This window comes from Rhinatrema bivittatum, chromosome 5 (genome assembly GCF_901001135.1).
Source record: "Rhinatrema bivittatum chromosome 5, aRhiBiv1.1, whole genome shotgun sequence".
Classification (NCBI taxonomy): domain Eukaryota; kingdom Metazoa; phylum Chordata; class Amphibia; order Gymnophiona; family Rhinatrematidae; genus Rhinatrema; species Rhinatrema bivittatum.
In genome coordinates this window covers 20,615,155-20,640,964 of record NC_042619.1, presented here as the reverse complement: position 1 = coordinate 20,640,964, position 25,810 = coordinate 20,615,155, and the positions used below count along the sequence as shown (strand labels likewise).

The 25,810-nt window shown below is 49.5% G+C and overlaps 1 protein-coding gene across 2 annotated transcripts; it reads left to right on the top strand.

The window, feature by feature from the left end:
- The first annotated feature begins 18,600 nt into the window (after window positions 1-18,600).
- Window positions 18,601-21,945, top strand: LOC115091853 (cytochrome c oxidase assembly factor 4 homolog, mitochondrial). 2 transcript variants are annotated; one of them, XM_029602116.1, is made up of 2 exons: window positions 18,601-18,746; window positions 20,673-21,945. In XM_029602116.1, the coding sequence occupies exon 2, from the start codon at window positions 20,685-20,687 to the stop codon at window positions 20,940-20,942; it is 258 nt and encodes an 85-aa protein (XP_029457976.1). In that variant the 5' UTR covers window positions 18,601-18,746; window positions 20,673-20,684; the 3' UTR covers window positions 20,943-21,945. The 2 variants fall into 2 exon arrangements, with proteins under 2 accessions (XP_029457976.1, XP_029457977.1); XM_029602117.1 differs by lacking the exon at window positions 18,601-18,746 and adding an exon at window positions 20,081-20,371.
- The last annotated feature ends 3,865 nt before the right edge of the window (window positions 21,946-25,810 follow it).

Below are 25,810 nucleotides of genomic sequence, written 5' to 3'. Positions count from 1 at the left end.
GTTCTCAATAAAGAATAAATCTGTGACAGTAAATGCGAAGCTTGATCTGCCTTCACACACAATTCTTCGAAGGCCGATTTCCCTTGTTCAAAAGTGTCCTGTAGCTTATAGGTTTGCGCAAAATGGCGCAATTGAAGATAAGGAAAAATGCCCTCTGGGGATAGACCAAATTTACGCTGTAGCTCTGGAAATGTTAACATAATCCGGCCCCCCCCACATAGAACGCCATGTAGAGATACCCTTCCTTCTCCACTCCCGAAAAGCTGGGTTAGTATAGCCGGCTGGAAACTGACAGTTAGCATATAAATATGTACTTTGGTGATAAACCTTTGTACCCACTAGTAAGTGTCTATGGGTTTCCCACACCTGCAGGATCAATACCATGGAAGGTGGTAACACCTCCCCTGCCCCCCGTTGCCAGGAAGAGGGCGGTTGCCACACCAAACTAGTAAGGGGAATGTCATTTAAAAGTTGCTGGCTGAACTGAATCCAGGGTTTTATGTCCTGGGTCCTATGCCAATCCACAATAAGTTTAAATTTAGCGGCGACAAAATAGCGTTCCAAATGTGGTACCCCCAGTCCTCCTTGCCCTCGAAACCGATACAAAGTGGATTTCGCAACCCTAGGTCTCTGACCGCCCCATATATATCTCATTAGCCGGTTTTGCCATTTAATGAGAGCCAGTTTCGGTACTGGAATAGGCAGCGACTGGAATAAGTACAACAACCTGGGTAGTACCATCATTTTAACGGCCGCAATACGGCCCAGCCAGGAAATCCGGTACCTGTTCCACTCCTCCAGGTCCAGAGTAATTTAAGCAACATATTTACTGGCAAACAGAGATTTAAAAATGTAGAGGAAGGCTTCCCAAACTTTTACCCAAAGTGACCCCATTTTAGTGCTTGAAAATTCACACGGGCCCCCCAGAGGACGACCAAACCTAATTAGCGGGATTGTGGTCTCCCTCCAACAATCACATCGCTCTCCCTGTCCCTGCACCCCAGCTGATCCCATCCCTCAACCTCCACCCCCTTCAGTCAATCCTTCCTCTCAATATCCCACCCCCTCCAGCCAAACTCTTCGTCCCCCAGCTCCTCTCATCTCCGCAGCCCATCCTCACTCACCCTTCCAGCCCTTTACGATCCCCCTAGCCGATCTCTCACCCGCAAGCCCTTCTCTAGCCCCCCAACTGATCTCTCACCACATCTCCCATTCCTTCCTCACTCTCATTCCCATTTCCTTTCATCTCCCAACCCCTTTGAGCATTTGGGTCTTTTGATGCCAATGAAGCATTGCCTGAAGACCTATAATGATAGCTCTCTATGTGTAATCAGTTTCAAAGAGACCCATGACGCCTACAGCTCCAGGGATGTACAGTCCCTAAAGATTACCTGATGGGCATGGAGGAGCTTTCTTGTTTTTACGTCCAATTGTTCAAGATATTTATGGGGCCAGTCTACTATTCGAAAGCTGCTTGAGAGTGCAGGAATTGCAAGCTGATTAATAGCTGTGCTGTTAAATCAAATGTATACACCATTTTGAAAAATGCCTTATCGGTTTCAGTCTCCCACAGTATTCCTTGCTGATCTTTTCTCTCAGTACTTTATGCCGAAGTTTTGCACCTTCCTCTGCTCCTAGATATTTACATTCACCTTCCTGATCCAGTTCCTTTGACTGAATTCTTCAGTCAGAAAGATGCTTTCAGTTTTGCTTAATTCTCCTCTAAGGAAGGTTGCCTGGGCACATTTGTCCAGACAAAATGTCATCTAGAAACTCTTTACGACTCTCGGAATTGTTCTGTCGAGTGAGCAGCTCAAGAGATGAGGTTTCCAGATTTCCACAAAGTGTAGGCCAGCTGTCATCAGTCAGGGACTGGCAGCTCCAGGATGAAGGCCAAGTCCCAAACCCAAGGAGTTAATTAGAGTCCTCAGCGGATTTAGTGCCAGACAAAATAAAAGCTGTGACGGGGAATCTCCCTGATGTATTCCTCGCTGGATCTTAATGTTGGGGATAATTCAGATGGCGCGCAGTCGGCCACATTTTCATGGTGAGCCTGATGTACTCGATCAGCGCAGGGCTCACGTCGTAGATTCCAAGACAATCTGTTTATCCTGGAGCGTGGGATTGCCATCCAAAGCTTTCTTAGGGGAGATCCAGGCTGTACTGAGGTTTGGACTATTTATAAGGGCTGGCTGTGCGGGCGCCTCGCTTCTGGCGCTTCTCCCATATTCTGGAATCTTCCTTCTAGCACTTCTTTCCGGATCTCACTATTTTTTTTTGTAACTATTTCTCTGTCTGCATCATCTTTCAGCTGATTTGAGATGTCATCACTTTGATACCTCTACTTTATAATCTCTCCAATTAAAGATCTTAAATTTACTTTGGTTGTCTCTTGTAACGTTTGCTTTGATGTGTTTGCTATTTCGTCCGTTTTTGAAAGGCTCCTTTTGCATACCCTAAAGATTTAAATGCAGGGTGAAGGGAAGGATAAGGAGGCAGCTGTGAACAGCTGTGTCTGTGGTGAAGGGGCACGGACTTCAACTGTGTCTGGGTGAGGAGCGGATAGTGATGAGGGCAGCTGTGTGTAGCTGAGCCTGTGGGTGGGGCAGGGGATTGGTGGGAGGGGTAGTGAGGAGGGGCAGCTGTGTGTAGCTGAGCCTGTGGGTGGGGCAGGGGATCGGTGGGAGGGGTAGTGATGAGGGGCAGCTGTGTGTAGCTGAGCCTGTGGGTGGGGAAGGGGATCGGTGGGAGGGGTAGTGATGAGGGGCAGCTGTCTTAAGCTTTAGCTGTGTCTGAGAGGAGTGGGGTAAGGGGCAGCTGTCTGTGTGTGGATGGGGAGGGAGGGGGAAGCTGTCTAGCCTTTTCTGGGGGGAGGGGTAGCTGTGCCAGGGAAAGGATGATGGGACAGCTGTGTGGATGTGTCTGCAGGTGGTGAGATGAGGGGGGCAGCTCTGTCAGTGGGTAGGGAGGAGGGCCCGAGGGGGGGGCACTTGCTGTGTCTGGATGGCGGTGGGCGAGAGGGCGGCTGTCTGCAGCAGCGCACACCTCCATGCTTGGATGAACCCAGAAATCTCTGCACGTTCCAGCTTCTTGAGGACAGTAAGGAAAGGGGCTTTGCAGACTGATTAATAGACAGCAGATTTCACAGCACAGAGTGTTTTACTGTTGCACATTTGATTCTCATTAGCAGCGGTTAAGCTCCCACTGACTTCACTGTATTCAGGAAGATGAAATTGCCAGGTTTGGCTGCTGCAGAACTGAGTCCCTTCCCTGCAGTTTTTTCCTCTGATACCGAGCACTGCATGGATCAATAGTTGGTGCTTTTCTAAGAGCCTTTCACACTTTCCCTGTGCGCCAGGCACTGAGTGGGTCTTGAGAATATCACCTAAAGCAGCAGGGCAGAAATGGAGTTTAAATAATTCAGTTGCCATTTTTTGGCTTTTACTTGTATCTTATTTCTCAGACGATATTAAATTTTTAAGGCTCTTTTCACTTAGCCACACAACATCATTATGAATCTAAATAATTTTAGGGCTGCAGCGAGGACTTAAAAAAAACCACACTCATCCAAAAATATGCAATAAAAAATACTTAGCATGCATAAACCATGTTTTCTGCCCACCAAATTTTCTATACAAAAATGATATCTTATGTGTAGAAAGTGATTTGTGCACATAAACCATGTTTTCCATGCATAAACTACCATTTCAGCGCACAAAAAAAATGTTTTCTGCACATACAGTAAATCCCAAATACAGGACACCCATACCACAAACTGCAGGCAGTGGCGTAGCCATGGGTCGGCCTGGGTGCAGGGCCGGTGAGAGGTTTTTTGCTCTCCTGAGTGAACAATTACTGTCCCGCCACCTCTCCCCTCCACGATTCATTCAGCCTCTGTCCCGTCCCATCAAATAAAGTCCAGCTCCCTGCTGCAATCTATCAGGCCAATTAAAAAATCTCCGCGGAAGAGCCAGCGCTCCAAGGCGAGCGCCCACTCTCCCGACGCACGCCCAGGCACCTCTCCTGGGCATCCCTAGCGCCTCCTTATTGGCAGAAGCGGCGGCTGTCAGCGGGTCTGACAGCCGCCGCTTAATTTTACCAGCGTCGGTTGTTGAGCCCGCTGACAGCCACGGGTTCGGAAAACGGATGCCGGCATAATTGAGCGTCCGTCTTCCTACCTGCGGGCCATGGGCAGATTTTTAATTTATTTTTTTTTTAACTTTTGGGACCTCCGACTTATTATCGCCATGATATTAAGTCAGAGGGTGCACAGAAAAGTTTTTACTGCTTTTCTGTACACTTCCTCTGGCGCCGGCCGAAATTAATGCCTACCTTTGGGCAGGCGCTAATTTCTGAAAGTAAACTGTGCGGCTTGGCTGCACATTTTGCTTTCTGTATAGCGTGGGAATAACTAATAGGGCCATCAACATGCATTTGCATGTTGCGGGCGCTATTAGTTTCGGGGGGGGGGGGGGGGTGGACGCGCGTTTTCGACGCGCTATTACCCCTTACTGTATAAGGGGTAAAGCTAGCGCGTCGGAAACGTGCGTCCAAATGCGGGCTAACAATGCGCTCCACCGGAGCACACTGTACTGTATCGGCCTGTAAGTAAATACTACGTGCTCTCTATCGGTCATGTAACTATAGTAACTACTACTCACCAATTTGTTACTCTCACTGTTACGGTGCACATGCACAATATTTACTCTACGCTGGTGTACTATTTATATTATCTGTAACATGCCTTGAACTTGCTAGCCGGAAAGATGAATCATAAATAAGCAATAACAGTGATGTTTAGCATACCATTTACTTACTGCATTAGCAGTTACATTTTTTTTAGTGCATGTCTTAAGAAACTGCGTTGATTTCAGTGTCCACTCGCAACACCCCACTTAATACATCAGCCTCTGAACTAGGGGATGCCTCCATTAGCACTGGATATGCAGGAGGGCACGAACCTGTAGGTACATTGTTGTATGGAAAACTCCCTGCTGTATCAGCAGCAAAGTTTGCTCACAAAAAAGAAAAATTAAAAAAAATGTGCGTGCAGCTGCGGGTAAAATTACAGACTGACACGCTAGCATACACCCTGAGCGGAGGAACCAGGCGTCTACTCGTGCTAAAGGGCGCCATCGCCATCTCACCTTATCGCATGCCACCAATCGCTCCAGAGTGGCGGCCATGTTGGCTGCTGGCTGCAGCATTGCCAGATTTTAAACGGGGCCTTGTAACCCAAAGCAAGACACAATCAGGCCGCTGCAATACCGTGTGCTCAGGCCGGCGCACAGGTTAACCTGCGGTTCGACACGCGTTTTGGACGCTCGTCCACGACCCCTGATACAATAAGGGGCTCGGTGTGTCCAGAATGTGCTTCCAAACCAGGGCCTAGCTAACAGCGCTCATCCCATGTAAATGCCATGTTGATGAGGCCATTAGCTATTACCCCCGATGTAAATAATAACCTTGCGCCCGCCGCGCACATTTTTAACCCTCAAAAATTAACGCCAGCCCTGGAGACGGAGTTATGTTTTGAGGAGCCCCAAAAGTTGAACTGAAAAGCAGAAGGTACTGCTTTTCTGGGGTTCCTCCGACTTAATATCATGCAGCCCCCTGTTGCCATCCTGCAGTGTGGCAACAGGGGGCTGCTCAAAACTGTATCAAGCAAAATTCAGAAGAAAATTGAATTGTGTAATCCAAAAATCCTTCAAGGGCTCACAAAGCCCTGCTTCATTCCCATGGTGCTCAACGTCCCCTTCTGTCCCTCCAGCAATCCCAGGGTGCTACTCCCCCCCCCCCCCCCCATCTGATGGAGTGGACTCTGTCCCCGGAAACGCATGCCTCAATACATTGGTGCCATCCACCTCTCCTCGCTTTTGCTGCCGCGGACTAACAGGGCTGAAGATTTTCTCGCCCTTTTAAGTGGCTCATTTAATTGACACCTCCATAGTCCAATAGCGCTCCTCCAAAAATGCAGATTCAATTGAAACAGAACTCTGCTGCTTGCACCACTCTTTAACAGGTTAGGTACAGAGTTACCTTTTTAAAATGTTCACGTTTAAAGTAAGGGCTTACACCGGCCCACTGGCTGAATCTGCATGTGTGGATGTACATATATATTTTCTGGAGGGGGAGGGCTGGCATTTCAGATGTTTGTTTGCAAGTCTTGCAGGTTCATTTACATTAAGAAATGGATGCATGTAATGGAACACCACTAAAGTAGATACTTCATGTGTACGCATGTGCTTTTATCTGCATCACAAGCCGATATTCACGGAGACTGAACACAGCTGGACTCGTGCAGGCTGACAAGTCGGTGCCCTCTTGAAAACGTATTGTTGAGTTGCTAACTGCAGCCGTGGCTCTTGCACCTCAGTCCTCGGTTTTGGACCTTCATCTGAACATTCACACTCAATTCCTCTCCAGCTGCCCAGTGCTCAGGCATGGCTCCCCAGCCCCTAGCCCTTCACCCTAAACTCTCCTCTTTCTGTCCCCATTCCTCACTCTCTTCATTTATTTATTGATTTATATTCCTCTTTTTCAGGCACTTCAAAGCAGGTTACATGCAGGTACCCCAGAGGGCTTGCTAAGGCAATGGAGGGTGACATGACTGGCCCAAGGTCACAAGGAGAGCCAGCGGGATTTGACTCCTGGCTTCCCTGGTTCACCGCCCAGTGCTCTAACCACTAAGGTTACTCTTCCACTCCCACTCCTCTCTGCTCACACTCCCTTCTCTCCTCCTCTCTTCCCCACCCATTCTCGTCCCCTTCTGTCCCACCAACACTCTCCCTTCCCCATCTGCTGCTACCCCCTCTGCCTCGTTCACCCTCAACTCAGTACCAGTATCCCCCCATCCCATTCTTCTGCCAACATCCTCCCTGTCTCCCCAAACCTCCTTTCTTCCTCCGCTTGTCCCCACCTATCTAATCCTGCCTCTTACCTTCTCTGCTTCCAGGGAACAGATGGGTTAGGAAGTTTCTGCAGGGTGAAGTGAGGAGACTGCAAGACGCAGGTTCAGGACTGAGAAGAGTTCGGTGGCAGCGGGGGGGGGGGGGCAGACAGGTTGGGCTGTGCAGGCAGTCAGCTCTGTTTTCTCACAAAGTAGATTCAGATAATTTTATTGGCCTGATAATTTTAGGTGAAGGAAAAATAAAAAAATAATGGAACACCCCCCCCCCCCCCCACCAAGCGACTGAGATCTGACTGAGCTACAGGAGAGAAAAGAACAAAAGAATAGAACTTTCAGGCCGATACAGTACGGAGCGCACTGTTAACCTGTCCTCGGACGCGCATTTTCCCTTACCCCTTATTCAGAAAGGGGCGGAAAACACGCATCCAACCCGCGGCACCTAATAGCGCCCTCAACATGCAAATGCATGTTGATGGCCCTATTAGTTATTCCCGCGCGGTACAGAAAGTAAAATGTGCAGCCAAGCCGCACATTTTACTTTCAGAAATTAGCGCCGACCCAAAGGTAGGCGTAAATTTCTGCCGGCGCCTGGGAAGTGCACAGAAAAGCAGTAAAAACTGCTTTTCTGTGCACCCTCCGACTTAATATCATGGCAATATTAAGTCAGAGGTCCCGAAGAGTAAAAAAGTTAAAAAAAAAAATTGGAAGTCGGCTGGCTGCTGTCTGGTCGAAAACCGAACGCTCAATTTTGCAGGCATTCGGTTTCCAAGGCCGTGGCTGTCAGCGGGCTCGAGAACCGACGCCGGCAAAATTGAGCGTCGGCTGTCAAACCCGCTGACAGCCGCCGCTCCTGTCAAAAAGGAGGCGCTAGGGACGCGCTAGTGTCCCTAGCGCCTCCTTTTGCCCGTTTTTACCGCCGGGCCTAATGTAAATACTGAATCACGCGCACAGGCGAGTGGCCGGTGCGCGCGCGGACTTTACTGAATCGGCCTGTATGTAAGCTGAGCCACAAACTCAGGAGACTGAAAAGGTTGCCAGAGGTCCTGCTGTCAGGATACTTACCTGACCACTGAATGGATTAGTCAGACATTCAGGTAGGGGATTTGCATGTCACTGTCCCCTGGACCTCTGGGTAATTCTGTAGGACATATCCCTAACAAAAAATTCAGAGGGATTTAAACTTTTAAATTACAGACCTATGACTGGGGAAGGGATTGTGAGAGAAATGTGCTGGAAGACGTTACTGGGAGGCAGACAGATCTTCACCCTGATTTAGAAAGGTATTCTGACACATTGGGTATGAAGTTCGCAAATAGTTGCAAAACAGAGGATGTGTATGTCTGTATTGCATAGTCTGTGGTCTTCTATTTGTTTAATAGGTAATTCATACAGGATCAGACAACAGATTAAGCAGAAATTAGGTTATATAATAACATGTGAGTTGTGCATACATTTAAAAACAATAGAATATGGAAGTAGGCTGATAACACAGGAAGATCCCTGAGATTAAACCCATTGAATATAAGATAGGAGAATGGATCCCCAATGACAGATGTGGAAGCAGAGTTGGGTTGGCAAAACTCTCTCAGCACAGCACATGGAGATAGGGACCAACTCCCAAAGGCAAGTGCTGCCCACCAGTTCACTTGGGAAAAAAGGAGGTGGATAATAGAAACGCTGGCATACTGTGGGGACCAAGAACCCCAAATTGTTGTTGTTCTGCTACCTTGTAGAAATGTATAGAGTTGTGTAGACCCCTTGTAGAAATGTATATGCTTGTATAGTCTAATAAACTTCTATTTCTTGGTACTTACGGCCAGCCTTGCTCATAGTCCCATTTGTTTACCTGGGGTGAAGGGAGAACGCCCTCCCACTAACACCTTCCCAGGTGGAGGCACCAGGCGCCAAGAACGTTAGGACGAACGGAGTCTGCCCTAGGGGGGCTTCCGCCAGGTCAGTCCTGAACCCAGGAACGCCCCATCAGGTAAGCAGTCAAGGAGGCGTTACATACATTTTTGGAGGCTCATCTGGGATTAATTTGATTAGTTTTGATTTTTCATACTGTGAACAGGACTGGCAGATTAGGGAAAAATGGATGCTAATGATGTATTGGGGTTGAAAAATTGGGGTTAAATTGTCGCAAGCCATACTGATGAATGTTTTCCCCAAGGATATGGAGTCAGCTGCCATTAAGCAGGCCCTAAACGAACTCCAGGTATTGGGGAAGTAAAGGTCAGGGGGAGATTTTATGATGATGCACAGGCGAATTTTGTATTTCTATTTTTTTTACTTTTTTTAACTTTCGAGACCTCCGACTTAATATCACCATGAGTAAGGGGTAATAGAGCGTCCAAAATGCGCGTCCAACCCCCCCGAACCTAATAGCGCCTGCAACATAAGGGGTATAGCACGTCCAAAACGCGCGTCCAACCCTCCCGAACCTAATAGCGCCCGAAACATGCAAATGCATATTGATGGCCCTATTAGGTATTCCCGCGCGATACAGAAAGTAAAATGTGCAGCCAAACCGCACGGTTTACTTTCAGAAATTAGCGCCTACCCAAAGGTAGGTGCTAATGTCTCCGGGCACCGGGAAAGTGCACAGAAAAGCAGTAAAAACTAGAGATGTGAATCGTGTCCTCGATCGTCTTAACGATCGATTTCGGCTGGGAGGGGGAGGGAATCGTATTGTTGCCATTTGGGTGTGTAAACTATCGTGAAAAATCGTTAAAATCGTGAGCCGGCACACTAAACCCCCCTAAAACCCACCCCGACCCTTTAAATTAAATCCCCCACCCTCCCGAACCCCCCCCAAATGCTTTAAATTACCTGGGGATCCGGCGGTGGTCCAGAACGGCGGCGGTCCGGAACGATCCCCTCAATAGAATCGTGTTGTCTTCAGCCGGCGCCATTTTTCAAAATGGCCGCCGCAAAATGGCGGCGGCCATAGACAAAAACGATTCGACGGAGGAGGTCATTCCGGACCCCCGCTGGACTTTTGGCAAGTCTTGTGGGGGTCAGGAGGCCCCCCCAAGCTGGCCAAAGGTTTCCTGGGAGTCCAGCGGGGTTCCGGGAGCGATTTCTTGCCGCGAATCGTTTTCGTACGGAAAATGGCGCCGGCAGGAGATCGACTGCAGGAGGTCATTCAGCGGGGGTTCCGCACCGCCGCTGAACGACCTCCTGCACTCGATCTCCTGCCGGCACCATTTTCCGTACGAAAACGATTCACGGCAAGAAATCGCTCCCGGAACCCCGCTGGACTCCCAGGAAACTTTTGGCCAGCTTGGGGGGGCCTCCTGACCCCACAAGACTTGCCAAAAGTCCAGCGGGGGTCCGGAACGACCTCCTCCGTCGAATCGTTTTTGTCTATGGCCGCCGCCATTTTGCGGCGGCCATTTTGAAAAATGGCGCCGGCTGAAGACAACACGATTCTATTGAGGGGGCCGTTCCGGACCGCCGCCGTTCTGGACCACCGCCGGATCCCCAGGTAATTTAAAGCATTGGGGTGGGGGATTTAATTTAAAGGGTCGGGGGTGGGTTTTATAGGGTTTTAGTGTGCCGGTTTTCCTGCCCTCCCCCTTCCCCCGATTTACGATTTTTTAACGATAAATCGGGGGAATTGGTATTGTATCGTGGCCCTAACGATTTTTTGACGATTTAAAATATATCGGACGATATTTTAAATCGTCAAAAAACGATTCACATCCCTAGTAAAAACTGCTTTTCTGTGCACCCTCCGACTTAATATCATGGGGATATTAAGTCAGAGGTCCTGAAAGTTAAAAAAAGTAAAAAAAAATAGAAAAAAAAATTTGAAATAGGCCCGCGGGTCAAAAATCGGACGCACAATTTTGCTGGCGTCCGGCGTCCAAAATGCGCGTCCAACCCTCCCGAACCTAATAGCGCCTGCAACATAAGGGGTATAGCGCGTCCAAAACGCGCGTCCAACCCTCCCGAACCTAATAGCGCCCGAAACATGCAAATGCATATTGATGGCCCTATTAGGTATTCCCGCACGATACAGAAAGTAAAATGTGCAGCCAAACCGCACGGTTTACTTTCAGAAATTAGCGCCTACCCAAAAGTAGGCGCTAATGTCTCCAGGCACCGGGAAAGTGCACAGAAAAGCAGTAAAAACTGCTTTTCTGTGCACCCTCCGACTTAATATCATGGGGATATTAAGTCAGAGGTCCTGAAAGTTAAAAAAAGTAAAAAAAAATAGAAAAAAAAAATTGAAATAGGCCCGCGGGTCAAAAATCGGACGCACAATTTTGCCGGCGTCCGGTTTCCGAACCCGTGGCTGTCAGCGGGCTCGAGAATGGACGCCGGCAAAATTGAGCGTCGGTGGTCAAACCCGCTGACAGCCGCCACTCCTGTCCAAAAAGAGGCGCTAGGGACGCGCTAGTGTCCCTAGCGCCTCTTTTTACCGCTGGCCCTAATTTAAATAAATTAAAATACTGTATCGCGCGCACAGGAGAGCGGGCGCTCGCCCGCTCTCCCGCGATTTTACTGTATCAGCCCGATGGGCAGTAAAGTGTCTGCCCCATTAGCCCCAGTGGGAGGGTGGATGTTCTATCCCAGCCTCCTGCTAATTGGCAAGAAAAATTACAGGCCCTATCAGGAAGTGAAGGAAAAACTCGGCAGGATGTAGCAGGAATTTCTACCCCAGCCTATTTCCCTGACACACTGATTGGCACCATGGGGAAGGTGTTGGAGAAGTGTCTACAGCCCCATTATGATACCAGCCCATACCAGAGGTTGAGAGTATTTATCAGGAGTTGAGGGCAATAAGAGATTTAAGTGGGGGAGAGTGAACCCCCTCCCCCCCCCCCCCCCCAAGAGACTGAGGTCTGACTGAGCTACAGGAGAGAAAAGAACAAAAGAATAGAACTATGAAACCTTAGCCACAAACTCAGGAGACTGAAAAGGTTGTCAGACGTCCTGCTGTCAGGATACTTACCTGACAATTGAATGGATTACTCATACATTTGCATGTCACTGTCCCCTGGACCTCTGGGTAATTCTGTAGGACATATCCCTAACAAAAGATTCAGAGGGATTTAAACTTCTATATTACAGACCTATGACTGGGGAAGGGATTGTGAGAGAAATGTGCTGGAAGACATTACTGGGAGGCAGACAGATCTTCACCCTGATTTATAAAGGTATTCTGACACATTGGGTATGAAGTTCGCAACTAGTTACAAAGCAGAGGATGTGTATGTCTGTATTGCATATTCTGTGGTTGTCTTTTTGTCTGACAGGTAATTCATACAGGATCAGACAACAGATTAAACAGAAGTTAGGTTATATAATAACATGTGAGTTGTGCATACATTTAAAAACAATAGAATATGGAAGTAGGCTGATAACACAGGAAGATCCCTGAGATTAAACCCATTGAATATAAGATAGGAGAATGGATCCCCAACTACAGATGTGGAAACAGAGTTGGGTTGGCAAAACTCTCTCAGCACAGCACAAGGAGATGGGGACCAACCCCCAAAGGCAAGCGCTGTCCACCAGTTCACGTGGGGGAAAAGGAGGTGGATAATAAAAGTGTTTGAGTGAGTGGAAACGCTGGCATACCGTGGGCACCAACAACCCCAAATTGCCAAATATTAGATGTTCTGCTACCCAAATCGGGCCCCCAAGCCAGCGAAGCGCATGAACGTACGCTGTGACGTCACACACACCCGTTCGTGCGCTTCGCTGGCTTGAGCGCCCGTGCAGTACGAGCATCCATCTTTGCCGGCGGGGGCCACTTTCGCCACCGGTTGCCCCCGGGAGGCAGGGGATCCGCGGTGCGTCTCCGGAGGAGGGCTGCAAGAAAAGTAAGTTACACTTTACATGTCGAGTCGCTTTTCGCGTCTTTCTTCGGGAGGAGGGGATTTTAGGTTTTCTTTTGGTTAAAGTTGGGATCCACTTCCTGGTACCTGTCATTTGAAATGACAGGTACCAGCGCACCCAGGATACTGTATAGGCGCTGTTTTGCGCCTATACAGTAAAATGGATTGCGCTTCATGGACGCGCGTTGGACGCGGCTTGCATTTGCATGCCATTTTAATACAGTATCGAGCGGTAGGTGAGCCGGACTGTGCGTGCGGCAAACGCGGGTGCGCCCGGCACTAACGCAGCTCTTCCTACCGCTCCTTACTATCAGCTCGATACAGTAAAGTTCAGCTGAAGATTTCTCGTCTGTAACGAGCTCGCTGCACACAATTCGGACGCGTAAGGCAAACCAGCGATACAGTCTCCAGTTTTGCGCGTCCGTAGCGCTTCTTAAAACAGACGCGTAACCCTTCCCGCACCCGGCATGTAAATGAACGAATTAGCTGTATAATGAAGGAATTAGCTATTCCCCTCCGATACCGTAACGGGCACTCAGGTTCTCTCATTAGTAACGCACTGTTTTGCCGCGGCGGTAACGTGTTAGTTTACCGCCTCCCCCTAGTAGGAGTTAGGACTGTGAGTCTAGTAACAAATCCATCGACACCACTTAAGACACTCAAAAACAATAAAACACAATAAAAAAAAAAAGCGATACAGAGATGATCGAGAAAATGTAATGATGTGGGACACATAAAACCTGTCAGAAGAAAAAATAAAAATTTTTAAATACCTGTCGGAGGGCCGCGTGGTTCCAGGCGGCCGGCGGCGGCGGGAGCCGGGTGGTCGCGTGTTAAATCTAGGCCGCGGGCGGGTGGGCGCCTGTTCCAGGCAGCGGCGGCGGGGGGGACCCGCGTTAGTTCGAGACGGCCGGCGGGCGGCGGGTGGTCGCGTGTTAAATCTAGGCCGGGTCCGCACAGGCGCGACCCCTGCGATTCGGCGCTCAAGGCGTGACGTCACGGCATGTGACTGCCTTGAGCGCCGAATCGCAGGGGTCGCACAGGCGCACATTCATTCATTCACTGCCAGTGGGCAGCCCCCACCGGCAGTGAATGAATTCATTCACCGGCAGTGAATGAATTCATTCATCCAGGCGGAGGAGCCGGCTGCTTTCGCCACCGGCTCCTCCGCCTGGATGAATGAATGCGCGCCTGTGCGGACCCGGCCTAGATTTAACACGCGACCACCCGCCGCCCGCCGGCCGTCTCGAACTAACGCGTGTCCCCCCGCCGCCGCTGCCTGGAACAGGCGCCCACCCGCCCGCGGCCTAGATTTAACACGCGACCACCCGGCTCCTGCCGCCGCCGGACGCCTGGACACACGCGGCCGTCTGAAACTAACGCGCGTCCACCCGCCCCCCCCCCCGCCGCCCGGAACAGGCGCCCACCCGCCCGCGGCCTAGATTTAACACGCGACCACCGGCCCCCCGGATCCCGCCGGCCGCCTGGACCCACGTGGCCGTCTGAAACTAACGCGCGTCCACTCGCCCCCCCCCCCCCTCCCGCCGCCCGGAACAGGCGCCCACCCGCCCGCGGCCTAGATTTAACACGCGACCACCCGGCTCCCGCCGCCACCGGCCGCCTGGACCCATGCGGCTGTCTGAAACTAACGCGCGTCCACCCGCCGCCCGGAACAGGCGCCCACCCGCCCGTCGGCCGCCTGGACCCACGCGGCCCTCCGACAGGTATTTAAAAATTTTGATTTTTACACTTCATGGTGCCTGTCATTTCAAATGTCATTTGAAATGACATTTGAAATGACAGGTACCAGCGCACCCAGGTTAATGTATAGGCGCTGTATTAAGCGCCTATACAGTAAAATGGGTTACGCGGGCATAACCCTTCCCTACCGCTTTAAAGCCGTGGCATGCATTTGCATGCGATTAGAGGAGAGTATCGGGGAGTTAGTGAAGAGAACTGTGCGTGCGGGGAGGAAGGGTGCGCCTGACACTACCTGACACTACCGCACTGTTTCTACCGCGGCCTTACTGGATCGACCTGTGTATCGGCCTGTAAGTAAGCTGAGCCACAAACTCAGGAGACTGAAGAGGTTGTCAGACGTCCTGCTGTCAGGATACTTACCTGACCACTGAATGGATTAGTCAGACATTCAGGTAGGGGATTTGCATGTCACTGTCCCCTGGACCTTTGGGTAATTTTGTAGGAAAAATCGCTAACCAAAAATTCAGAGGGATTTAAACTTCTAAATTACAGACCTATGACTGGGGAAGTGATTGTGAGAGAAATGTGCTGGAAGACATTAATGGGAGGCAGACAGATCTTCACCCCGACATAAGGGTATTCGGATACATTAGGTATGAAGTTCCCGAACAGGTTGAAACCCCACCCCCCAAAAAAAAAACCCAGAAAAAGAAAAGAGGCAGTATCAGGGGGTGGATTAACCTAGCGGGGGATTGGGCATCCCCCGGTGGGCTGATTGCTCCAATCATGTGGTCTGCTGTGTGGGGCTGTGCTTGGCAGGCCATGTGATGCGTCGTGGGCCGGCCTGGGTGGTAAATACGTGGGCTGGTCTGACATCATCAATCCGCCGCTGGGCAGGATAGAGGAGTCTGCATATATTTTGTTGGCTTTTTCTGCTAGATTCTTGGTGCATTTGACTGAGAGGTGACTCATATAGAGTCAGAAAATAGATAATGTAGAAGTCAGGATAAGAGAAGATGATTTTTCCAAGCTAGGTAACAGCCTGTGACTGGTCATGAGCTTAAAATGAGTTCTAGTTATTAACTGCAGAGGACCAAATCCACTGAATGCAAGACAGCCATGAGCTGGTGGGAAAACCTTCCCGCCACTGAAGGACAGTGGCAGAGGTCAAGCAGTTCCCCTTTGAGCAAAGGGATCCTCAGCAGTACTCTCAGGGGTGAGGACCCCAGAGGCAGACTGGGAGGCAGAGTCAGGTCCTCCAAGAGCAAAGCGACCCCAGCAGCAGTCCAGTGAGGTGCCCCCAAGGGGGCAAGGACTCCTACGGCATATCCCGCGGTCAAGTGGTCCCCAAGAGCTAAGGGACCCCAGTGGCAGTCCTGCGAGGCAGAGTTGGGTCTCCCCAGCCGGTGATGGCATGGACCTCTCAGCAGAGCGGAAGATGGACCCCCCCCCCCCCCCAGTCCAGTTGCATCAGCTCACTTGGGTGAGACTGGGGAAAAAGGGGGAATGCACGAGGTCCCCTCTATTCTATAGGCTGGCATACTGTGGGGACGAACAACCCCAAATTGCCAAACTATTAGATGTTCTTGCTATCTTGTAGAAATGTATAGAGTTGTGTAGACCTCTGCTTCACATCCTATTAGCCATGTACATAGTCATATAGAAATGTATGTACTTGCATACTCTAATAAACTCGTATATATTTGTACAGACTGCCAGCCTTGTTCACAGTCCCATTTGTTTTCCTGGGGTGAAGGAAGAACACCCTCCCACTAACACCTTCCTCCCCAGGTGCCAAGAACGTGAGGATGAACAGAGTCTGCCCTAGGGGGGCTCCCGCCAGGTTGGTCCCGAACCCAGGAACAAGGTAAGCGGTCAAGGGGGACGTTACAATAACAGTAAAATAAATTACAGAAAGTATAAGGCCAAATCTCAGGTTTTCGTAGGCAAGTAAAATTGTAAGCTGTGGGAGAAATCTCTTGTTGCCTAACACCCCTCATGCTCTCTTTACTGGCAGGTACCTAGTCTCTTCTCATAGCTCCTATTCAAGCCACCTTGTCTTGTCATGGGGTCCATAAAATTAAGTTTGACCCTTACATCCTAACATTTAATACTCAATTTTTGAAACCCAGCTCCTAATCTGGGGTTTTTTGGTGGTGGTGGTGGTTTCATAAAACTAAGTTTGTATTACGCTTGTCGGTCGCAGATGGCTGCGACCTCTCATGCTCATCTCTTTTTTCCCTGCTCCCTCAAGTCTGGGAAGAATGGCAGTCTCTGCTAATTCCCGCCAACCTCTCCGGCGTTCCCGGGATAGCGTGGGCACTGCCGACCGCCATCATGGACCTGGAATTACTTAGGCGCGCGCGCAAAGGCCTCTTTTGAACATGGCATGGTGGGAACCTCGAGGGCATCCCCTCCCGATGACATCAACCCGCTAGTGTATTTAATCTGACTGGCTCTTGCCTTCTTCAAGTTAGCAAGGAGTTCCGTCTTGATGAATCCACCTCATTCAAGGACTTCCTGTTCCTGACTTTGGTCTTGGCATCTAACGCTCTGAGTACCCACTCCTCGGGGGCTCCCCTGCGTTCCCGGCTATCCACTCCTCGGTGGGCCTACCTGCCTGACTGCTACCAGACCTGCTTCTCAGGTCTCTCTCTCTCCTGGAACCATCTATTTGTGAGTACCTCTACTGACTTCTTCTATATGAACTGTATTGAGGATTTCAAGTGGTGTACTCCGAACCTCGGGCCACTACTGCCTTTCTTCAGTAGAAGCCATTCAGCTTTCCTGCACTGCAGAGTATTGATACATCAACTACGGGAGCCATTTCCGGGTTCCGGCATCTCTACCAGTTCTTCAACATCTACTGTACAGACATCCTCGGCATACTCCGCTCCGCGGGCCACTACCAAATCTGTATTCCTGAGGTGCTTACACTCATCAGAGAGGATCCCCGGCGTACCCCGCTCCGCGGGTCACTACCAGATCTTCTCATCTGTGGCCTCGCTCTGGGTATTCCCCATTGCTCTGGCCTGTACTACTACATCTCCAACTCTGTGGACATTAGAGATGTGAATCGGAACTGATATCGGATCCGATTCTGGTTCCGATTCACATCTCTAGTTGACATTACTTTTTCCTTCCTTCATAATAAAGTATCTACTTCTAGTTGTGTCCCACGCCACTGAGACTGTGCCTGCTGACGGTGAGGCTCACAGAGCTCCTCCCTGTGGGCGGAGACACCTCCCATCTCAGCCCAGGGTTCACATTCTTATAAAAACATAATTATTTGACCCTTACATCCTTACATTTAATGCTCAATTTTTAAAACCCATATTTTTGGTAAAAATAAAATCCAGAAATCATATTGACGGCTATATTCAGGATGAGGAGGCTTCTGCTATTCAGACTGAGACCTGACACGGCTTTTATTTCCATCTTTTTTTCTGTGTCGTTAGTAACAGTTATGTTTAAGTGGTGCTAATAGAGAAAACGTCAGCCTAAGTTGTAAAGAAATTTACCTTCCAGGTTTGAGTTTTATTTAAATCTTAATCCTTGCTAGAAAAGTAAGTAAACTGCGCTCTGAACAGAGCCCTCCCTCTCTATGACCGCATGCCCCACTTCCCCTTCCGAGCTCTGCAAGCTGTCGCCAGCAACTGTCACTGTACCCTGCAGGCTCTGATTGGTAGTTGCCTATGAGTCATCATCCCGCGACTTCTGCCTAGGCTGTCTGCAGCGAGAACTGCCTCCTACCTTGGCTCTGCTGTTCCTGTAGCGTCAGATTGGCTGCTGCCTATGAGTCATCATCCCGCGACTTCTGCCTAGGCTGTCTGCAGCGAGAACTGCCTCCTACCTTGGCTCTGCTGTTCCTGCCGCGTCTGATTGGCTGCTGCCCAGTGTTGCTAACCTCGCTTATTTACCGCGAGATTGGACTTCTTTTTGTAGTCATTCGCGGTTTTTTTTCCGATTCGACGGTTGCTTTTAATTGGGCTATTTTTTCTGCCAGTCGCTTTTTTTGGGGCTTGTTGGGCGGGACTTGTGCGCTGAATCATGTTACAGTGATTGGCTGCTGCTGCGATGAAACTTGTCCATAGCAGGCGCACCCTATCCCTATATTGCAGCAGTAAGCCAATCAGAGCAGGAGCTGCAAGCCTTGTTGATTCACACGACACATTTTGTGGGCAGACCCAGCCAGCACAGCATCGCACGTGGGCGGAACGGGAAGGCCAGCAGCACAGCGTTAGAGCGCAACAGCAAAAGAATCCAGAGTGTGCAGCTACAGCCAGGTATCAGGAGGGAAGGAGTTAGTATGTTGGGAGGGGGAAATGAGAGTGTGGGGGCCAGAGATGTGCTCGGAGGGGTTAGGGAGGGGGGAATGAGAGTGTGGGGGCCAGAGATGTGCTTAGAGGGGGGAATCAGTATGTAAGGGCCAGAGATGTGCTCCGAGGGGGGGAATCAGTGTGTGTGGGGCCAGAGATGTGCTCAGAGAGGGGAATCAGGGTGTGTGGGGCCAGAGATGTGCTCAGAGGGGGGAAATCAGTGTGTGTGGGGCCAGAGATGTGCTCAGAGGGGGGTATCAGTGTGTGTGGGGCCAGCGATGTGCTCCGAGGGGGGGAATCAGTGTGTGTGGGGCCAGAGATGTGCTCAGAGAGGGGAATCAGTGTGTGTGGGGCCAGAGATGTGCTCAGAGGGGGGAAATCAGTGTGTGTGGGGCCAGAGATGTGCTCAGAGGGGGGTATCAGTGTGTGTGGGGCCAGCGATGTGCTCCGAGGGGGGAATCAGCGTGTGTGGGGCCAGAGATGTGCTCAGAGGGTGGAATCAGCGTGTGTGGGGCCAGAGATGTGCTCAGAGGGTGGAATCAGCGTGTGTGGGGCCAGAGATGTGCTCAGAGGGTGGAATCAGCGTGTGTGGGGCCAGAGATGTGTTCAGAGAGGGGAATCAGCGTGTGTGGGGCCAGAGATGTGCTCAGAGGGGGGAATCAGCGTGTGTGGGGCCAGAGATGTGCTCAGAGGGGGGAATCAGCGTGTGTGGGGGCCAGAGATGTGCTCAGAGGGAGGAATCAGCGTGTGTGGGGCCAGAGATGTGCTCAGAGGGGAGAATCAGCGTGTGTGGGGCCAGAGATGTGCTCAGAGGGGGGAATCAGCGTGTGTGGGGCCAGAGATGTGCTCACAGGGGGGAATCAGCGTGTGTGGGGCCAGAGATGTGGTCGGAGGGGGGTGGGGAGAGGGGAATGAGTGTGTGGAGGCCAGAGATGTGCTCGGTGGGGAGAGGGGAATGAGTGTGTGGAGGCCAGAGATGTGCTCGGAGGGGGGTGGGGAGAGGGGAATGAGTGTGTGGAGGCCAGAGATGTGCTCGGAGGGGGGGGGGGAGAGGGGAATGAGTGTGTGGAGGCCAGAGATGTGCTCGGAGGGGGGTGGGGAGAGGGGAATGAGAGTGTGGAGGCCATAGATGTGCTCGGTGGGGAGGGGAGAATCAGTGTGTGGGGGGCCAGAGATGTGCTCGGAAGGGGGTGGGGAGAGAGAAATGAGTATGCGAGGGCGTTAAATGCTATAAAAAATAAAAAGTTTCAATCTCGCGTGTTTTGGGCTTTTTTTGGGCATGTTTTTTGGAAAAAAGTGCTTGTTCTTTCATGAAAACCTGGCAACACTGCTGCTGCCTATGAGTCATCATCCCACGACTGCTGGCTTGGCTGCCTGCAGCAGAAGATTTCTACTGCTTGGGGCTCGGTTGCCCAGTCCAAAACTCTCCCAGCCCGCAGAAAAAAAATCCCACATAAGGGGAAAACGAGTAGCTAAATTTGGAACGCTGGCTGGCAGCTGCAACCCGGAAGCGATCGCACTTTACCCCGCAAAAGCGCCGGGAAGCCAACCGATAGAACTCCCGCCGTCAGTAAAGAGATTGGAGACTGCAGGTACAGACCGACGGTGGGTGCTGGAGCTGTCCAGAGAAAGAGTGAGAGGGCGAGAAAGAGCCATGTTCATTTCCGTAAAATTCGTTCGCTGTACGTGTTCTTAGGCGTCCGCTTTCGGTTTCACCTCTAGGATCCTGGGCAAAGTCTTGCAGCCAAATTAGAGAGGTTCTGGCGTTATCTCTTTTTATTCAGTTGTTGATGTTACCTCCTTTTATGTATTGGAGATAGCGAGGATCAGGAGCTCCCTCCGCGCTGCTCTAACACACAGCTGCTGATGTTTCTTTTCTCCTTTTAAATTCAGAGCTCGGGAGGGATGTCTTTCCCTAACCCGCAGGGCCACAACTGGACCAGAAAGGCAGAAGAGGAGGAGGAGGACCCCTTGGACCAGATGATCTCCCGCAGCGGCTGTGCAGCTTTTCACTCTGTCTTGCAGGAGTGCATGTCCGAGCACCGGGACTGGAGGAAGTGTCAACAGCACGTGCAGCGCTTCAAGGCCTGCATGCAGGAACGGCAGGAAAAGCGAACGCAGGAGCTCCGGAAGAGGCAGGAGGAGGAGCGGGCCGGCAACTGAGAGCCTAGGCCCATCGGAGTAGCAGCTCCAGAGGAGACAGAAACAGGCTCTGGCTCATCCCGGCAGGAGCCAAAAGGCTGCAAAGAAGGCATAAACAGATCCAGAGTTGGTTGCAGCTGTCCAGCTGTGCTTTGGAGAGTATCTCAGGAGTGAGGAAAACAGGGGAGATACTAGAAGGAATGTGATGTACAGTTTACATCCAAAACTTTAAATGCAAGTGAAAATCCATCTGAATATTATTTTTTATATATTTCTAGTTAGAACAATTGTGCATTAACTGGCCATACTAAAGTATGTATTTGTGATGTGCTAGTAAAGCCAAGTTACTGGTAAACTGCAATAAAGTCTGTCCACCAAACCTACCCAGGGTTGTAGGAAGCAAGTACAGTTTTAGCAGCCAAAAATAAGCATTGTGCAGGAAAATAAAAAAGCAAGCAAATATTCCAATAAGAGATAATCCTTTCCTAAGGCCAATGAATGCTCAGGATCACACTGTTCATTCCTTCAGGGAGTGATGTTCCACATACTTGCATCTTCCAACAAGCTGACTGTTCTGTTGTGTTAAGTGACGTAATGCTAAGAGCATTATGTTTTCTCCATAGACTGCTCTTGTCTGTTGTAGCCTCACTTAATTTAACTGTGCTAACGATGTTCTCCCCCAGCACTGTGCTGCAGACTGTATACCGGGTACCCAAATTCTCCACCATATGTAAAAAATCATATTCAGATTGATTGTTTTAAAAGTATTTGTTTACCGTCCCCTCCAGATTCAAGGTGGAATAATAATGATAAAAATACAGAAAACAAAGAAAAAAAATATTAACCTACAACATAAAAATACAAAAGTACACATTTTACCAAAATAATACATATAGCATGATTCAACAGTGGCTAATCCAGGCTACAAGTACCCAAAAACTAAGTATATCCCATGCTACTGATGCTAGTAATAGCAGAGGCTGTTCTCTAAGTCAACTTGATTAATAGCAGATAATAGACTTCTCCAAGAACTTATCAAAAACTTTTTTAAACCCAGCTACATTAACTGCACTAACCACATCCTCTGGCAACAAATTCCAGAGCTTAATTGTGTGTAGAGTGAAAAAGAATTTTATCAGATTAGTTTTAAATGTGCCACATGCTAACTTCATGGAGTGGCCCTTAGTCCTTCTATTATCTGAAAGAGTAAATAACTGATTCACAATTACCCATTCTAGTCCTCTCATGATTTTAAACACCTCTATCATATCCCCCCTCAGCCGTCTCTTCTCCAAGCTGAAAAGTACTAACCTCTTTAGTCTTTCCTTATAGGGGAGCTGTTCCAGCAACCTCTGTACCATTTTTCCTGCTATCAAGGCACTTGTGGGGGTTATATTTGTTCAAAGTTGCTGTTCAGCAGCTATTAGAATGTGACAATTGCTGATGTGTTTTGGAACTGGCTAAAAGTTGGTCTTATACAAATCAGTAAAAACTGCAGCTGAAGCATTTGACATCTTTGGCTCTCGTCCTAGAAGTGAGAGCAGTTAAATCAGTTGCTCCTCTGTAGATGAGCAGAATTGGTGCTTTAAAAAGGTACTACCTCAAGCCAAATGAACAATAAACAATTCTGTGTTTACAGGCAAAGTTCAAGGAAGAAGAAAAAGGGATTCAGCCCTTGTGGTACTGTCCATCAGCACTGCTGCTGTGCTTGCGTTCATTGTAAAGTCTGGAAATCCCTTGATGATTGGAGGATGACAGTTTCTTTGCGTTTATCTCAGGAGAGCTGAGTACATAAGCCTTAGGCCTGTTCTCTGGAGATGGGCAAATTAGGGGCATTTTTTCCTCATGCTGCCAAAAAAAAAAAAAGAGATTTGGGCCAGCTCGGTGAATATTTGATACTGTGTTGCAGATAGGCAATTGCCTTGGTGCCAGATATCCAGGCTAAAGAGGAGCCTGCTTACTGACCTAGTAGATGCTGGGAAGTGCCTTATTAGTGAGCATTCACAGACCACTATCTGACCATGACAGTATTGGCAGGATACTGCAAGGAAACTATATGGGAGTGAATCAGCTGTAGTACAGCAGTTGAGCAGTAGGTGGCACCAAGTCCTTGTGCTAGATCAGGGGTCAGGAACCTTTTTGGCTGAGAGAGCCATAAACGCCACATATTTTAAAATGTAATTCCATGAGAGCCATACAATATGTTTAAAACTAAATACAAGTAAATGTGTGCATTTTATGTAAGATCACACTTTTAAAGTACAATAAGTCTCTGAAAATATTACACCAGGCCTTAAGACACCAATACATCTCCTATTAGGAAAACGGACCAAGTCAGGCTGCTATAGAGTCCTACACAGAAACTACACGCCAGCAGAAAACCTCACCTGAATCACGTGCTGTCCCTCACCTAACATAGAATAAAGAGACCAAAACGCATAACAAGAAGCATGCAGACAAAAACTGAATTGGAAACTGCAACAAGCCAGAGTCTCTGTATGCAGTGTAACAAAGGAAAAAAGAAACATCACACATCCTTATAAAACAAATCAAGAAATATAAAATCATCAGCAGTAAAACTGTACTAACAAAAAGAACATATTTCGAAACAGCTGATGAGTGGAATATCCAATAATTAAAAACTCATATAAAACATTTCCAGATACCAACAAAATATTTCAAAATAGCAGACACAAAGATCCAGTAATGAAAAATAAGGATACAAAAATTTTTTTTTGCTCTGCATACCTGGGAACGTTTGATATCCAGGTGTCCTGAGATTGTTCTGAATTAGCAGGAGGTGGGGTGGTTTGCTTGGAACTTTCTCCTCTCTCAGTCACATACCAGCGCTCTCTCTCACACTGGCTCTCAATGACACACCTATACACACATGCTCTCAGTCACTCACATATACAAATGTTTTTTCTCTCTCACTTATATAGGCTCTTAATTACACATTTACACACATGCTGTCTATCTTTTCACGCTTACACACACACAGGCTTTCAATCACATAAATACATGCTGTCTTTTTCTCTCACACACAGACTCTCATTCACATGCTTACAAACATGTCCTCTCTTTCTCTCATTTACACACAGGCTCTCAATCACATACTCACATGCTCCCTCACCTAAATCAGCTCTCAATCACACACAGACACACATGGTCTCTCTCTCTCATTTAAACACAGGCTCTCAATCACATACTCACATGCTCCCTCACCTAAATCAGCTCTCAATCACACAGACACACATGGTCTCTCTCTCTCATTTAAACACAGGCTCTCAATCACATACTCACATGCTCCATCACCTAAACCAGCTGTCAATCAGACACAGACACACATGATCTCTCTCTTACTTATACACACAGGCTCTTAATCATACATACACATGATCTCTCTCACACACAAAGGATCTCAATCATACACACATACTCTTTCAAACAAACAGGTTTTCAATTACAAACTTACACATACAGGTTCCCAATGGTAAACTTACATTCATGCTCTCTCTCTCACAGGCAGGATCTCAATCACAGACATACTCTCTTTCACATATACAGGCTCTCAATCATTCACATACATGCAATCTCTCACTCACACACACAGGATCTCAAACACACATGCTTGCTCGCTCATTCACTCTCTCTCTCCCCCCCCGGGAACTCGCGGCAGCAGCAGCCACCTCCCAACGCTAACCTCCTTCATTTTCAGCCCTCGCGGAGGCGAAGGCGGAGTCCCATCGGCCGCGGTTGAAGATTTTCATTTTCCTCCGAGCCGCGCTGCAGTCTTCTTCCCGCGCAGGCACCCGATGCTCTCCACTTCCTCTTCCGGGCCGCGGGAAGAAGAGAGCACCGGCGTGCTCTCTTCTTCCCGCGGCCCGGAAGAGGAAGTGGAGAGCATCGGGTGCCTGCGCGGGAAGACCCGCGCAGGCACCCGATGACTCCAGCGCTGGCACCCGGCTGACACCCGATGACTCCCGCGCAGGCACCCGGATGACTCCAGTCGGCGTGCTCTCTTCTCCTCCCCCCGCGGCCCGGAAGAGGAAGTGGTGAGCATCGGGTGCCTGCGCGGAAGAAGAGACCACGCTAGTGTGGTCTCTTCTTCCCGCGCAGGCACCCGATGCTCTCCACTTCCTCTTCCGGGCCGCGGGGGGGGGGGGGTAGGAGAAGAGAGCACGCCGGTGCCGCTGACTCCTGCTGTCCTGCCGCGTTCCGCCCGGGCTGACAGCATTTTAAGCCCGGGCGGCGGAGGACCGGGGAGCAGCTGGGTCAGCGGGGAACCGCGAAGTATGGCGACACGTGTCGGCGAGCCAGATGCAGCCCTCAAAAGAGCCATATCTGGCTCGCGAGCCATGGGTTCCCGACCCCTGTGCTAGATGTTTCCAAAATCATCAGAGATCTCTCTTTTCCTCATGCAGGGAGCACCCGGAAAAATCGTCCTGCCAATAAAGTTATCTGAATCTGATCCTGCTGGGCTACTGTCATTGGGGAGGGGCTCAGGCTGCATCACGTCAGACCTCCTCACCTCCCCCCCCCCCAAAATAAAACCCCACAACATTTGCCCCTGTCCTGAAACAGGAGCCACTCGTTACAGAAAGGGGTGGAGATGAGATTGCAGGGGGGGGGGGCTTTATATGCTCTGAACTTTACAATTATTTGTTCTTAGGATTTTTATCGGTGTGGTACCAGCAGCATTATGCACAGGTAGTGCTTTACAAGGTAGTACATGCACCTAGTGCACTTGCCAGGTTGAAGGGCTATTGAACTCCAGAACGGTTGGATTCATGGGTCAGGTCATCTCATGCTAGAAGTATTTGTTTCATGCAAATGTTTGTCTGCACGATGTATTTTTTATGCAAGCTGTGGAGCATGTGGGCCATAAA